Genomic DNA, 16510 nt, shown 5'->3' with positions numbered 1-16510 from the left:
TCCATATTTGAGGCAGAAGATTGGATGTGGTACATCTTGAATATACAGAGTATATACAGATGCTTCATATTCCAAAAACATGGGTCTGGAGCAGCTGCAAGGCAGAAACCAGAAGTCTTGATAGAGGACTTTCTCATTCAGTATATCTAATAAATGCCAATATAGCTGTATACATATCTATATGTCACCCAATTTCCAAAACTTAAGAGGGATGTTGAAACAATAGCTATACCTAAAATTACTCTATGGCCTGTACAGCTTCCCTATAGTTGCCAAGAGTTGCTCAAACATAAGATCTTTCTTACAGTTCTTCATAAAAAATAAAGAAATAAGTTTACATATCATTCAATGCGTCATTGTGCATTTTGCAGCTAGAAAGGAAGTATTCAGTTGATCATTTTCCTTTGACACAGATTGGCTTGGCCTTCCTCCAGTCTCTCTTTTATAACTTTCTTTTAGATTTCACACTCTCTAGAAAAGACATGATTAAGCCATTCACTTCTTCTGCGCATCTTGATAAGATAGCCAGTCATGACTTCTGTTTCAAAAGAAAACCCTTGTCAAGAATGACATTGGAGACTTAAAACTGAAGATGTAAGGACTTCAGAATATTAAAGCAATACATTTTAGTGCCATGCCAGAAGAAGAGATTACCACATTTCATGTCGCCTGTATGGAGTAGCTCCAGTAGCAATCACTGATGAACAATAAGCAACCACTAGGTGCATGTGCAAAGCTGAGAATCTTTATTTGCTATGCTTTCAAACAGCACTCAGGGTGTTGGGTGCTTCCAGATGTGGCCCTGTCAAGCACTCTTATTTTGCCTGGGAGCTGTAAACACCAGAAAGTCCACAGCGCAGTTTCTTAACTTTAAAATAAACCATACTGAGCTCTTCAGACAATAAATTATTTCTGCCTTTTTTTTTTTTTTACCACCTGTGAAGTTGCCATTGTGTTGCAATACTTTTTCTTCTCCTCCTTTCAGCCTCCCTCTCCAGATTGTTGTCTGGACAGCTGTCTGCCATATCACTTCATGATGCTCCTGCTGTCAGATTTCTGCTTTTTTCATTATCCTTCCACCAAGGAAAAAAGAATTTGCTGGTGAATCAGCAATGAGCACCTTCCCCACTGAGTCAGTATCTGCAATAAGCATTTTTTGCACAGACTAACAACAAGAGAATGCAAAATGCTTAATTATTTTCTGGTCAGACCAGGCTATTATTGTTAATGATGATCTGGATAATTAGGTTTTAGATGTTGTGTTTAGACTAGCAGTGAGACCAATCTGCACAACATTTGATCCCTCAAAACCCAAGCCAGGATTCTCAGTCAGTGAAAGGACTCATGTAAAATAAAGCTGTTTTTATAAAATAAAGTTTTAACCTGAGCTAAATTTAGGACCAGAAGGTAAATTCTCCAGTGTTTGGAGGACTTTATTTTGCTTTTCATTTCACAGAATCATAGAATAGTTAGGGTTGGAAAGGACCTTAAGATCATCAAGTTGACCCCATTTATTCACTCTCTCCTAGTTTACAACAGAAATTTCAACAAATTCTCCTTGAAGGTATTCAATGACATTGTAAAATTAAAGAAAGAGGCGCTGTTCATTTGAATGGATGAGCACCTGAGTAGCTAATCCAAGCGTTACATTTAAAATACTTACATCAGCTCTGCCAGCAATATGCATGCATAAGCAGGAATAAGGTTATTCAAGTGCTAGATTTGCTCTTCTTTGCTTCTGAAAACCAGACACATCTTCTGAAAATGGAGATTTGGGTCCATTCCCTGCAGTCAGCTCTTAGAAACATGAAGACATTCCCTTGGGTGGTCTGGTCTTTGCATTTCCATATCTACTATATTCATGCTGAGGTAGAACTTTGTCCCTGTGTAAAGTTTCCTTTGTGCTGCCAAACCACAAGACCTCCAGATCATGGTCATGAAAGTTGCTCCCAAGTTAAAGCCTCATCCATAAAAAATGGAAGGACAGAAACCAGTACCAAGCTGTCTTCTCTTGAATTCCTTGCTGTATCTCAGATAAACTGTAGCAAAACCAGTGGAGAAGGTTTAAAGATATATTACTGCTATCACAAAAGCTAAGACCTCTCTCCCAAGTGAGTGACCATCTGGCATGAAATTCAGAATATGTGCTCTATTACTAGCAATCTTTTCCTGGCTGTCATTTCTCCACAGCCTTGGAGCCTGAAAGCTAATCACGTCCATTTCTTTCCTCCAAGAATCAACCATCTTCCAAGCAGAGTCTTAACAATAGCCTGTGATTTTGATAACCACTGAAAATGGGGCAAAATCCTTAGGAGAACTACATGCAATCTGTCCCCCTTCCCCCGTAACATATAGGATTCTGTCCCTGTGTGCCAGGACCAAACAGGGATATGGGCAGGAGAAATGTGCAGTGGACTACAGGGGCTCAGCAGGTAGCACAGACCACGTATGCCATTTGTGAGGTGCTTATAGATGAGCTTTGCACTGACAGCCTCTGGTGATTTTGTGCTTGTAAAATTAAAACAGAGATTTTCAAAGTACCCAAGCAGCACTGGACACGTCTTCCCTTGAGATTTCAAAGCAATGTGAGTTACTTCCACCTGGCTGGCCTCTTTGCAAACCTCGAGGTAACTGATTCTATTGCAGTTTAGTTTATTTGGTTTGGGATAATTTCTTTTAATTCGACATTTTCTCTTTTTCCAAGGGGAAATTATACAACTGTGTAGGGAGGGGTAAGTAATCCATGAGATCACAAGTTAGAAGGAAGGAGCCCCACCATGTTACAAGTGGGAAAGGATGCGAATACAAGAGAAAGCGGCCAAAAATAGGAACTAGTTAAGGATATATTGACATCACCCTCACCAATTCTGTCCCTTCTGGCTAGAACTTATGCTTCATTTAATGAGTCTCAAATAACTATATTTATCAGTGATAACTCTTTTAACTGCAGAAGCCATTTCATGCTTTTAGAACCATCAATCTCAGTTTAAATCCCTTTTCTCATCATGTGTAAATGTCTCTCACAGTCAGGTTTACCAACTCCAAGAGAAGAGTTTCACTTCTCAGGCAAAGCAAGGTCTTCTGCACAGATCTCTTCTCAGTGTGCAGGCTTAGTGCTTAGCTTACTTCAGCAGTTAATGCTGTAAGGAAGCAGAGTGCATATGTGACAGCTCACTGTGTTATACCCTGCAGGAAAAAAAGAGAAAAAAAAACAATTTCCAAACAATTCTTCTCTCTGAGTACAACGTTCCTCTGCATGTCCTTCTCGGTTTACATTTTCTTATACAGAACACACATATAAAAAGAAATTCCTGCATCTTTTGAGGAAATCCTAGTTGTTTTTCTGACAGTATGCTTTCTTTCTAATGTTCATTTCACACAGGCAATTATTCCACTGTTCAAACAGTGCTTCTCTGGATGTGACAGCTATCGAGTCCACTGCAAATATTTAGCTGTATTTTTCCCAGCTTGGTTGCCAAAATTCTTAGGGAAGCAAAGCTAAAACAATGTTGTCTTCTCCCCTCCCCAAATAACAAAAAGAAAACACCAGACATTTTTTTTGTTTGCTTGGCAATGAATTTTTTATTTCTGAGTTACTTTTTGGAAGAAATTTTGTTAAGGAACAATGTTCTTTAACTAGTAAACAGTCCTTGTAACACCAAAGACAGAGAAAGATGATGGAAACTACTGCTTCAGACCTGCGATGTGACACAAGAGTACTCAGGAATGCAAGCAAATAGCTTCACTGCTTTTGGTTTAGGTCTTTGCAACTGTCCTTTAATGATTAAAAGGACTGAGATACCAGCATTGCCGGTGCATTCCTGAGGTCAGAGCTTGAAGTCTAACTGAAGCTAAATGGTCTAGTGAAGGTGCTCCTGCCTACGGCAAGGTAGGGTTGGAACTCAGTTACCCTTAAGGTCCCTTCCAACCCAAACCAGTCTGTGAATCTATGATTCTATAGTCATTGGTAGGAGAGTCTGGAGCACATACCCTACAAGGAAAGACTGAGGGAACCAGGTGTACTTAGTCTGAAGAAGAAAAGGTTTGGTCGGAACTTAATATCAGCTTTTCAGTATATACAGGTTTGCGGTCAACAACACGAAGCAAGTGTCCTTTACTGAGATGCGCGACAAGAGGATGGAAGAAAATTGTTATACATTGAAAGAAAGGAAGCTCTAACTTGACATCAAATGTACAAGCCAGGTGCTGGGAGCAGGCCCACACAAACACACTAGCAAGGCACTTCATTTACTCTTTACATTCCATTTATGCCCACCACTTATCACACACCCACATTCCAGCCCATTCAGAACCAATGTCTCTGTCCTGATTTTCTAAAATGATATTTTCTGCAAAATTTTTGGTAAAATGTTTTTAGATTTAAGAAAAAAAAATCAAATACGATTTTTTTTTTTTAATTCTTTAGCCATAGTTTGATCTGCAACTGCCCAAATAATAACAAAAAGCCCACACTGCAAATTATCATTTAGGAACTACATGCAATGTACACCAGCAGCAACACATATTTCTTCAAAACAGGAGCTCAGCCGCTGTGCTATAGCAATGATCTAGACATTAGAAAATCCTTGGGATATGGCTTTGCCATGATCTTGCTGTGGGAATCAGCACAAGCAACTTAGAAAACATTCTCAGGCAGTTACTGAATCTCCATTAGGACAGATTGCAGTTCAGAGGGACAGAGATTTCTCCAGTTTCTAGATAGAGACAAATCTCCTGTACCTCAATCCCATTCTCTTCAGCTGCCTAATTTACTGTCTGTTCAAAACAGCCACAGGAGCTCTTGCCTGTCTCAGAGGAGCTCTGTGAAATCAGATTCATTAAACTGTGTTAAGTGCCATGAGATTTTCACATGGTGAAAATATAGCAGTGCAGAGAACACTGCCATCTGACAAGAGGCCCCCTCTGTCCAATAGATGTATGGTATACATTTGTGTATTGTAGTGAGGAAACCCTATCTGTTCTAACACTTCTGAGATTTTCCTTCTTTCCAAAGTGTTTCCCATGCTCCCCTGTCCTGTCACTCAGTTCAAACAACCATATAACAGCCTCTGGGATGGTAAGAAGGGAAATTTTAACCAAAACCATCAGAATAAATCCTACTGCCAGCAAAAATGGTCCTATGGAGGACAGGCAAAACGCTTGATGAGATTCAATGAATCAAGACAGACTGAGGTTTCTGAGACATGTAGGTGTTACGTGCCTGACCCCATTTATGAGCAAGACTCTTGACTGGCCAGAAATACACTCAGAAACCAGGTTCATGTGTTTCGTAGCTGTAAGTGAATTCATGGCCTCTTGCAGGTAGCTAGCTATTACGAATCCATTTCCAGTGTTCTAAATTAGATGGGCAATTTCCCACAGGTATTTGTACTGCCCCTGATGCACATGGAAGTAGAAGCGACAGACATGGCTCTAGTACCCTGAGAGGGACATCAGCCTCCTTTGGCTTTGCCCTGGCCACTCCATTTAAGGTTTTCAGTCTACCTCAATGGAAGGACATGGCTCACACTGGGCTTTCTGCCGTGCTCATGGTAGCTCATTATGTATCACCCGCTGTCCTAGAAACTGGGTGAGAGCCAGGTCTGCTTGGGAAGTGGGCACTTCAGCACAGGACAGTGGGTTCACTAATAAACCCAGCAGCATGAAGGCAAATAAAGGTTTCCCATTGTGCTGGAAGCTAACTATATCAGCATGCTTTGTTCACAGCAAGCTGTGCAAAGCAATTGTTTTCAGTTACAGATACAGAACTTCCAGCCTTATTTTCAAAGGTGCTGAGTATCTGCAAAACCAACTCGCTTTGACAGCAAAAAAAAAAAAAAACAAAAAAACCCAAAAAAACAGGCTACTACTGCTACTTAAGTGCCAGCATATGGATTTCAGGCTCTAATTGCATGCACCGTGGCTTGATTAAATTGCTACCTGGAGCATTGCCAAAATAGATTATTTCACTTAGCAAAAGCTGGATCTGCACTGTAATTTTGAAGCTGTAGTACACATCCTAAGGCAGCACAGAGATATGGTATAGGTATGACTCTGGTGGTTCAATCTTGGTGCACATGACTCTGACCATGTTTTAGTGTCCTCCTCTATACTGAGAAACTGCAGAATAGACATAGCCTTAGTTATAAGCTCCTCTCCAGAACCTATTACCTGTGCCCTTGTCTTGCTGTTTAATCAGGGTCTGATGTTCAGATCAGCACAAAAATTATAAAATCACAGAATCCCAGACTGGTTTGGGTTGGAAGGGTCCTTAAAGCTCCTCCAGTTCCAACCTCCTGCCACAGGCAGGGACACCTTCCGCAAGACCAGGTTGCTCCAAGCTCTGTTCAACCTGGGCTTGAACACTGCCGGGGATGTGGCAGCCACAGCTTCTCTGGGCAGCTGGAAAAAGGAACTGTTCTGAAACCAGCTAGTGCCTAGAACTAAGGTGTTACATTATTCCAGAAAATCCTCAAATTCAGAATTTCCAGAAATAATAACAATACAACTTCACTGAACATCATGATCATTCACAGTTCTCAGAGAACATTAGGTCACTATCTTCTATGATTAAAGAAACTTTCCCATATTATTTAGGTTCTGGTCTATGAAAAACCTGCCATCCGAACAGTGCAGAACATCACAGCAAAGAGCAGTGCCACAAGAAAGCTTTCTTCTCCCCTCAGAGCAGGAAGCAGAATTGCAGGCAGCTTGCAGGGACCCTAGAAGATAGTGATCTCCAAGGGCCCCCTTATAAAATGGGAGTGTAGTTTTATTTCCCTGCATATGGATACTGCTGTTGCTTAGACTAAAAGAAATAATAAAAAAATAGAAAACAATAAAAATAAGCAATAAAAATAAGAAAATAATTAAAACAACAGAAAAGCTGCTATATTTGTGAGGAATATCTTTTTGTGAACTGATGGCTTGACTACTTGCTGAATAGCACTGTTATAGCTAGAAAATTGACTTCATTTTTAGCCAGTTTGGGGGAAGAAAGCACAGAATATGTGTGCATATCTTGATTATGGTTTAGCTCAAATAAAATAATTCCTGATAGAATAAACTGAGACAAGAATAGCAATTCCAACCCACATGGTGCTGCAGGAAATGTTCCAGAATAACTATACAGAGGACGTTCTCACTGCCAAATGTAAGTGCTCTTTTTGAGTGAGGCCATGTGAACCAAACCATGTGGATATGTGGGCATGTAATCAGAACTTGCAAAGCGGCTTAACAATGCTGAAAGCATCCATTGCACCTTGGTGACAAAACAAGCCTCTCAGCCCACCCCATGGCTCTAAAGCTGTTCATTTAAACCACCACAATGGAAATTAAATCCTACATAAGGCAGTTTAACACGTTACCACTGAGCAGGGTGGTTAAGGACACCTCAGCTGTTTCCTGAAGAACAGTAACTTGTTGATCCAGAGCACTTTCCAGCTATGTGCCTATATCCATAGGCAAAACAGCAGAGCATTAGCCAAAGCTCCATCAGGAAACTCCTTTCAAACAGTGTAGAAGAGGTTTTATTTTGGTTTAAGCTAAAATAAACCAGTCTCAGTGGTTTATTTTATGAAGGCATGCTTCTGCTCCCCAGATAGAGCTGAGATGCCAAAGCATCCCACCTGCTCTTCCAGAAGGACAGGAAGACAAGGGACTCCCCAAACCCACTGTTCCAGCTGGCCCAGGGGTTTTGAAAGGCACTGTGCATGTACGGTTTGGCAGCAGAATATGGCCCAGACAAGAGGTTACAGGTGGAGATTGAGCCACTAGTCCAGTGTCTGCATTACAGAGAAGATAGCATCCAAACTGATACAATACCAAGCAATATGGGTTGCCAAAAAGCAATAACATTCCTTCGGCTTTTTTTACCACTGATGTCTGAGACCAAAATTTGCCTTGTTCCACAGCATATTTTCCAAAATAGCCCTTTGCCTTTGAATTGTCACAAACATAGATAGAGCATGGTCAGAGCAACATTGTGGAAAATGTGAAAAATTAATTGACTAGGCAATATTTAATAAGTTTGCCTTAGGAATCTCAAGTACACTATCGCTTTTCAAATGGTTTTGTCAGGCTGTATTCCAAGAACAGATTTAAATTTAATTTACTGGACACAGCTTCCACCTACCAACAGCAGAACTCCGGTCTTCCCTTTGTCATATAAGAAACAATCATGGGAAAAAAATGCCATACACTTTCTTCATTTCTTTCCAGCTATAATAAGGAACTACACATCTATGAGAGTAACAGAGTAGATGTGGGAATATTTAAACATTGGACATAGCACCAGATGAAAATTAAAAAACAAATCAACAACAGGACTATGGAACACATAAATCACATAAGGGCAATTAGAGATTATTAAAGGTTTTCATTATTTATGAAAACTTTAGGTCAACATGATATTGTGCAGCACTTGAGGAGTACCACCGTACAACAAATGTGCCATCTCAGGGGCACCGCACTCAGAACTGCTCAGAAAAACTGAGTTTGGAAGAGTAAATTTAGGAGAGGTGGGGACTCAGAGCTTGGACAAGTGGGGGCAGAAAGGCCTGAGAAAGCTCTGTACATGTATAATTGTGATATGTGCATAAAGAGGAATTTATGTCTAATTAATGCATTTGGTTATCAAATACAGTGAGTCTTGGAGAAGATGAATCACATTATGAACAGCAGTCATGCACGTCCCCAGATCTTAGTAAGGAGCACAGACTCAGATTGAAATATATAGTCCAGTTGTATCAAATTCTCTGTTATTTTAAACAGTCCGACATAAAGAAAGGTCTCTTACAGTCCCAGTAGGACCCTGGGAGTTGACTGGGCAGCAGAACAGCTATTCTGCTTATGCACAGTGCACTGCTCTCACTGGAGTCTGTTATCAGCATCCTCTACCAATACCCTCAATCTGTGACTGTGAGAACACCTCCTGTTAAAAGACTGTTTATGCCTTTCCCTTGATTTTTCTGCTCAGCTCTGTGGATACCACACTTTAAAAACCTGTGTTTTTAAACCCTTCTCTCTAGGTGGCAAATTTGCTCAGACTCTTCCAGATCCCCCAGATAAGCTATGCCTCCACCAGCGCCAAGCTGAGTGACAAATCCCGCTATGACTACTTCGCACGGACAGTGCCTCCAGACTTCTACCAAGCCAAAGCCATGGCTGAAATCTTACGGTACTTCAACTGGACCTATGTGTCAACGGTTGCTTCAGAAGGAGACTACGGGGAGACAGGGATCGAAGCCTTTGAGCAGGAAGCTCGCCTCCGCAACATCTGCATCGCCACCTCTGAGAAAGTGGGCCGGTCCAACATCAGGAAGTCCTATGATGGTGTGATCAGGGAGCTGCTCCAGAAACCCAATGCCAGAGTGGTGGTGCTCTTCATGCGAGGAGATGACTCTCGGGAGCTCATTGCAGCTGCCAACCGCTTCAATGTCTCCTTTACCTGGATTGCCAGTGATGGATGGGGAGCACAAGAGAGTATTGTCAAGGGCAATGAGCACATAGCTGCTGGAGCAATAACCTTGGAACTTGCTTCCCATCCAGTTAAAGAGTTTGACACGTATTTCCAAAGCCTCAGCCCTTACAATAACAGGCGCAACCCCTGGTTCAAGGACTTCTGGGAGCAAAAATTCCAGTGTAATCTTCAGAACCGTAAACCACATAAAAAGGCTTGTGACAAACACTTCACCATCAACAGTTCCAACTACGAGCAAGAATCCAAGATCATGTTTGTTGTGAATGCTGTGTATGCCATGGCCCATGCTTTGCATAAAATGCAGAGGACTCTGTGTCCAAACACCACAAAGCTCTGTGATGCCATGAAGCATCTGGATGGCAGGAAGCTGTACAAAGATTATCTCCTGAAAGTAAACTTTACAGGTAATAACTTCTGTTTTGGTACATATAGAATGTTACTGTAATTCATCAGTCACAGTAAAAGCCAACTGAATTCCCCGTAGCACATACTATCAGAGCTCAGAGCAGGGTGGTACCCAGGCAAGGCCATTCCTTACATAATAGAGGACAAAGAAGAAGGACAGGTTGCTTAGTGAGAACTATGAAAACTGTTTCTAGCAGTAGGAAAAGGTGGAGGTGGCAACAGGTGGTCTTGGAAACATTACCCTCCATTCCCTAAACTTCACACCAACTTCCATTTCATTCACAGCCAGTTTGGCTTCAGCTGGGCATGTCTGGAGGCCAATGGTCATTTCACCACCTGTTTCACTAAGCAACCACCATCTGTGCCCGTGCCAAGACTTGGCCTTCTCTTCTTTGTTCTGTTATGTGAATTTATATAATAGCTGGACCATGGTCAATGGCCAATGTTCTTACAATAGTAAAGCAATAATTTCTATCACAGAACCAGATCAGTATAAAATACTTACATTATGAGATAGTGCCATTACCTGTGTTACAAAACTTTAGGCTTGCTGACAAAGTATGAAAAGCTAGATTAAACATGTGAAAGAGACTTGTGGAGAGACAGTGGACTGTCTGGCAATGATATGAGCAAACTTCATGGGGACTGGGTGTGCAGCACATGACACCTCTGTGGTTTTGCTATCACATATGGCTGAGCTTAGGCTTGTTATTAACATTACATTGTAATGAGGCTAAATAAATCTACAGAGGAAACAAGTAAAGTGTAAAACATCATGTATTTTTCTTCTTGTAAAACTTTCTTCTGAAGCATCTAGGTTGAGGTTGCATTTCTATGTATTATTAAACTGATATTCTCAGCAGACTGAGTTGATAGTAAGGAAACAACGTGCTGTGCTTTGTACGAGAACTAGCTCCAGGAGGAATTGAAAGATAAATATATGTATGATACAGCACAGTCCCAAGAGACCCTCAATAATGGTAAACACCAATAACACTGGAAACTGTATGGAACTGTCATATTTCAGCCTGAACTTTTCCATCCTTTAGAGGTCTTCTCAGCTCTTTGATTCAGACTATCCCTAGATACTGCCAACCACATCCCTAGTGCTTGTCTCACTCTCAGTGGAGTACGGCTGGCGCAGCCAAATACTCCATTTTCTTGGATACCTATAGGTGTATCTCCCAGCACATGTTGCAGAGCTCATTAGGAACTCAGGTCTTCCAGTATCCTGCTAGCTGACTGACTGTTTAGAGTACATCAGAGATTCCTGCAGCCCATGTGTCTGGACTTCTTTACCATGGAAAGGGGCAGATGGAGTGGTCTTCTTGAATCTTGTCTCTCAGAGGGAGGATTCAGGAGGACCCAGAATTTTGGACATGCTCTGGTAATATAGATTCAGTCACAAAGAAAAATAACGTGAGTGCAGGTGGAAGTTGCGATCCTTCAGAACCCTCATCTCAGTGTTGCATGCAAAGCAGGTGAAGCCACGTGCCTGGGCTGAGCAACACAGTGCTTGTGTGCGTCATGCTGTTTGGTCTTCTAAAGGCTGCTGCATCAGTAAGGACAGTCACATATCATGACATATGCAGATGCAAAAGCAATGTATACATATCATGTGTCGTGCTGTAATGGCATTTGATGTATTTATTAACTTCAGAAGCAACACAAGACAGAATGAGTCAACCTTTTAGTCTTTAGACCTATGGAAAATAAGGTCCCTCTACATAGCAGTTAATACATAGAAACTGTTTTCTCATTTGCCTACACTTATACTCAGAGATACTTGAATGCCTGTTGAAATCAAACTTCACAGAAGCTGGGTTCTGACGTGCTGGTTGCAAGGGATGGCAGTGGTATGAAACAGCCTGCACCAGCCAGGGAGACACTTCAGAACAACCCACACAAACAAACAGGCACTTCTATAACTACTTTGAAACTTTTTCTGACACTCCAGGTATTTTAACAGGCTTAAGTGCATACACTCTTACTAGAGTCCATCTTTAGCCTGTCACTAAGCAGTTTTGGTTGTAGTACACGATTCCCGATTGTTTTTCTATCATACAGGGATTTTTTAAGCACCCAAGTACTTTCCCACTCAGCATGATGCAGACAGAAAAATCCATTTTCACTTAGACTGAAATATCTTCCATACTTTTTATGAATTGGAAGTTAAAGCTGTTCAAGCTGAAAAATAAATAAGCCTGTCATTTTGTAATTTTGAAAATGAACCAAGTTAATATGTTTTTAAATGAACCTGGAAATCTTTGAAACTCTGAAGAGCTTTAGTTTCAGATCATTTTCATTTCCAATTCAAAAACCAAATCCAAAACATTAAAAAACCTTAGCACTCATTTCCAATGGTCTTGTTCTGTATTTTACATAATTCTTTTTTCTTTTGTTATCAGTTCTCCCATTATAACGTGAATCCATATTTTAATGTGAGTTATTTTTTATGCAGGTGAGTGATTTCTACATAGTGAGAGAATTGGCAAATCTCCCATGCCTTCTTCTTTTCAGAAAGGTGTGAAATTTTAATACGTGTAAGTCTTGCCATTGATTTCCATAGGACCAAGAATTCACCTTTGCTCCTTTCTGGTTGAAGAAAGTCTCTGGGTATGATCTTAATACAATATCAAGACCCTGCTGCATGGTACATTTTATCAACAATGCTCTCATATTTCCAGCTCCAAATCCAAGCACATACCCTCAGTGCAGAAAGAGGATGGCATGGAAGCTACCAGCCCATCAGGTACACTACAACCAAGTCAGGTTGTGAATGTTCTCTCTCCATTAGTCTAGGTAATGATCCATGGCCACAAAAAGGAAGCAGACAAGAAACAGAATAACAGTGATAACCGTATTCGCACACACACAAGCAGCTATTTAAGCAACACCTCCTCTGCTGAAAGGCAGAAGTACAAATAGATGAACTTGAGTGCATAAGGCTGCAGCTTGCCATGAAAGAAATCCAACAAATGGCCCTGAATGTATTGTCCCAGTTTCCAGGAACAGGAGATTGTGCATTTGAAATACATCAGTAAATGATAGGGTACATTTATACAATTGGTGTGGGGCTTTGCAATTTTAGACCTTTACCTTACACACCTGAATTAGTTTTGGTTAGTCTCTGATTACAGTTAATGGAGGGGATGAGCAATTGCAAAGCCCACATGAGATATGATTTGCCCCTACATCTCTTGTTGTTGACTGCAGATTGAACATAGAGCAACTAAGATTCTCACTTGCCATTTAAGCTGAAAGCCTGAAGTGATACTCTTGGGCACAGCAATAATGGGATCTGCAGGGAAATACTCAGGGACCAGTTAACAGCAGGGTTGCAGTAGAGGACTGGCCAGGATTTGAGCACTCTCATTCTGGCACTGCTGCTGACATGCTGTGACAGGTATTTCATTAGTATCTCTAGAGTCCTACTTATTTCTCTTTCTTCTCATTAAATTGAAATAACTCCATAGAACTGCAGTGTATCACAAAGGCAGGGTGAGATTTCATTCCTTATTGTCTGTGAGATACACCAAGTACATTATTTGCTTGCAAGTTAGTACTACATATATGACAAATGTCGTCATATCCTCGATCTTTTCGGTAAGGAGAAAAAGAGCTGCTTATGCCTGATTGCCACTTCAAACAGCAGGATCTGAGAAAGCAATGCCCAGCCCCTAGATAAACACACTCACTTCACCTCAGAGCTTGTTTGGACTTTCAAAGAGGTATAGTGTTGTTCATCTTCTTGATCTTCCCATCCTCTGTGTTCCCTCCTGAGGGCACAAGTGCAACACTTGATGTTCTGAATCGTGATGCTCCTCTGCTGATAAAGGGATGCTAGTTCAAGAGGCTGTTAGTTTGCATTGCCAGAACAACAAAGAAGTGCTGAGAAAAAGTGGAGGGCTCCATGGGAGAAAGCACAGAGTAAACTGAACTTCTCACCAGCACCCAGACATTGTGTTGGCAGGGGGAGGCTGGATTTAGGGGTGTATGCATGTCCACTGTCTTCTGCAGCTCTCTGAATTTCCACAGCAAATGGTAGGAGGAATTTGACTAAAGTAGTAACCCTGGAAAACAGATCATTAAAATTCTAGGCAATGCATCTGTTTCTAATACTCAGTGTCTTTTCCTTCCCCTTCCTTCCTCCACAACTACAAGAGTCACTGTCATGTCCATCCTGATATTATGTTCAGAAATCCAGTTCTTCTGCAGCAAAGCCAGTCTCATCCAACCTAGCTTACACTGGACAAAATGCTCTCCTGTGGCTAACCAGAATGACTATTCCAAATGAGAAAAGGATTATAAGTCAGGTCTGATTTGTCCCCTTCCATCCACTGTACTTGATGTTACAAAACTATTATTCCTGCCTGGTCCTAAGTTTCTTCCTCCCCACTCTGCCCCAGTCATTGAAATTGAATATTTCATACTCAAATAATATGAAGTGGAGACACAAACTTGCATTCTCATTCATTCTTGAACACTGGTGAATTCTGTGGTGGGAACATATGCTTTCATAGACCATTTCCATCATAACAGTTCCACCCAAGTTGGAAAGAGCTTAAAAGTCATGTTCTGCAACAAGCAGATGCCACTTCGCTGTTGAGCACAGCAACATTGTGTGATCCCTGTTCTGGGATCTAGCCAGAAATGTTTCATGTCAAAAATCCACTTCAAAGCTCAGTGTCCTGCCAAGCTGGCATGGAGCAGAGACCAACAATGATGCATCTGCTACCACAGGCAAGTTACAGATGCAGAAACTTCAAAGGCCAGGTACAGATTTACAGCAGGGAGTACCTGTCAGTAGATGTGCAGGCTAAGGCTAGAGCTCACATCCCAGGCTCTGCAGCAGACAGCATTGCTACTCCGTCATCTCACCCAATGAGCTCCTATTCATCAAGTCAGATCCCCCTTGCCTCCAGCACTCAGTCAGCTGCAAGGTCCTCCTGGCCCTCCCTGTGATGCTTTGTTGTAAAATGAACCAGAACACTGCTTTCAGGTGAAGGTAAAACTTTCATAGGCAGAATGGATCCAATACCTTGCTAATCATAAAAGTTTTGCAAGCATCGTTCATGATGGATTTGTGGGAAATAAACCCAAGGAAAATGTAGATTAAATTCCCCAAGATATTAATTAAAAATATACATGAAAAAGATGTCTAGGATTTATAGGAAAAATTATGGCCTTTTTCCTGGGACCACAAATGTGTCATATCATTTAAAACCATGAAAACAGCTAACAGTCTCCGAAAGCGCACCTGAGAGTTTCTATTTCAGAGCAGAGGAACAGTTGAACTTGCACAGTATCATCCCATATTTCTCTCTATATTAGATTTATATTGGTATATACTCACACAGAGCTATAGCAAGATTTTGATTTCCTGGCGTTCCTGAGGTCCCCTTCCACTTTCTCCTGCATTCAGCTGCCTCTTTGCAGACCTTGGTCCTGATGGGGATTCCTCAGTTCCTTTCTTTTTGGCAAAATTACCTTTCTGATATTTTCCTGGGCAGAAATCTCTGCTTAGCCTTTCCTGAAGCTTTTAATATGTGTATATATTCATGTATTTATGTATCTTGTTTATACACATGTATATTTTCATCCATATATTTATTTGTGTAAAATGCAAATTCATAATACATGGAATCATAAAGTTAAAGAATATATCAGGTTGGAAGGGCCCTCAGGAGGTCTCTAATGTAACTTCCTGCTGAAAGCAGGATCAGCTGCACTATCAGACCAAGTTGCTCAGGGCTTTATAGATGTAAACTGCTTGAAATTAAAATACTATGGAACCTTTTCATCCTCTAGTTTTGGTTTCAGGTGTCACGATGGCAAACAATCTGATCTGCACTCAGGATGTGTTCTGTGTCACATACTACACCATGTAAACTGGATACTTGGGCTGGCATCAGGACACAGATGCTATCTCTAGGGCACATCTTCCAAATAAAATTATCATTGGAACTTCAATTCATGGCAGGTCAGTGACCTACCTGTTAATGATGTCTGCTATCTAGCCAGAGACCATCATAAAATGCTGCCTTTCCATGCTTTTGTTTGGTACTAATTAGCAATAATTAGGTTGAGTGAGCAGAAGCAGAGGTTGAATTGTGTTCTCGCCTCTTGAGATGAGCTCCAGCAGCAGAAGTCAAGGTGTGTTGGACCATTTCTTCCTATCTAATCAGGAAGCAAGGTCCTTCTGCCTGCTGCCACTACTGCCACCACTGCCTGACCTGGGCACTGAGCTCCCACAGACAGAAAGATGGGAAATGCAGCATTAGTAGGGCCCAGAGAAGCAACAACTTTTCTTCAGAGTCCTCAGAAAGACTCTGGAAGTCTATTGCCTTTGGTCTTTACCCAGCTGGTTGCCATTCTTGGAAAGTCTGCAGAAACCACAGGCTAGCAATGGCCCCAGACTTGTTATAGCAGCATATTTAGGTGAAGGTGCTTTGACATCCCTAAAATAGCAAATAGCTCTTCCATCACAGTTTTCTGTGCTTGAATATTTATACAACCCACCACTTCAGCTGAACTGTGAAAAACTGAACATTAAATTATATAGCCAGTGGCTTGTATATAGCTTATAGTCAGCTGCTTTTATCATACCAATAATGTAGACTT

General features: G+C 41.2%; 1 protein-coding gene across 3 annotated transcripts in view; it reads left to right on the top strand.

Moving 5' to 3' along the window:
* The window catches only part of GRM3 (glutamate metabotropic receptor 3), a 103913-nt gene that overhangs the window by 61291 nt on the left and 26112 nt on the right, over positions 1-16510 (top strand). For all 3 annotated transcript variants that reach the window (XM_061467278.1, XM_061467280.1, XM_061467279.1), the window contains exon 3: positions 9030-9885. In XM_061467278.1, coding sequence (XP_061323262.1) covers positions 9030-9885 — 856 coding nt within the window. The remainder of the gene's footprint in view (positions 1-9029; positions 9886-16510) is intronic.

Source organism: Pezoporus flaviventris, unplaced genomic scaffold (genome assembly GCF_033815535.1).
Source record: "Pezoporus flaviventris isolate CSIRO_AGI_PZ_B2104156 unplaced genomic scaffold, CSIRO_AGI_Pfla_v1 ptg000045l, whole genome shotgun sequence".
Taxonomy (NCBI): domain Eukaryota; kingdom Metazoa; phylum Chordata; class Aves; order Psittaciformes; family Psittacidae; genus Pezoporus; species Pezoporus flaviventris.
The sequence above is the reverse complement of the archived record's forward strand: the minus strand, read 5'-3'. Positions and strand labels throughout refer to the sequence as shown.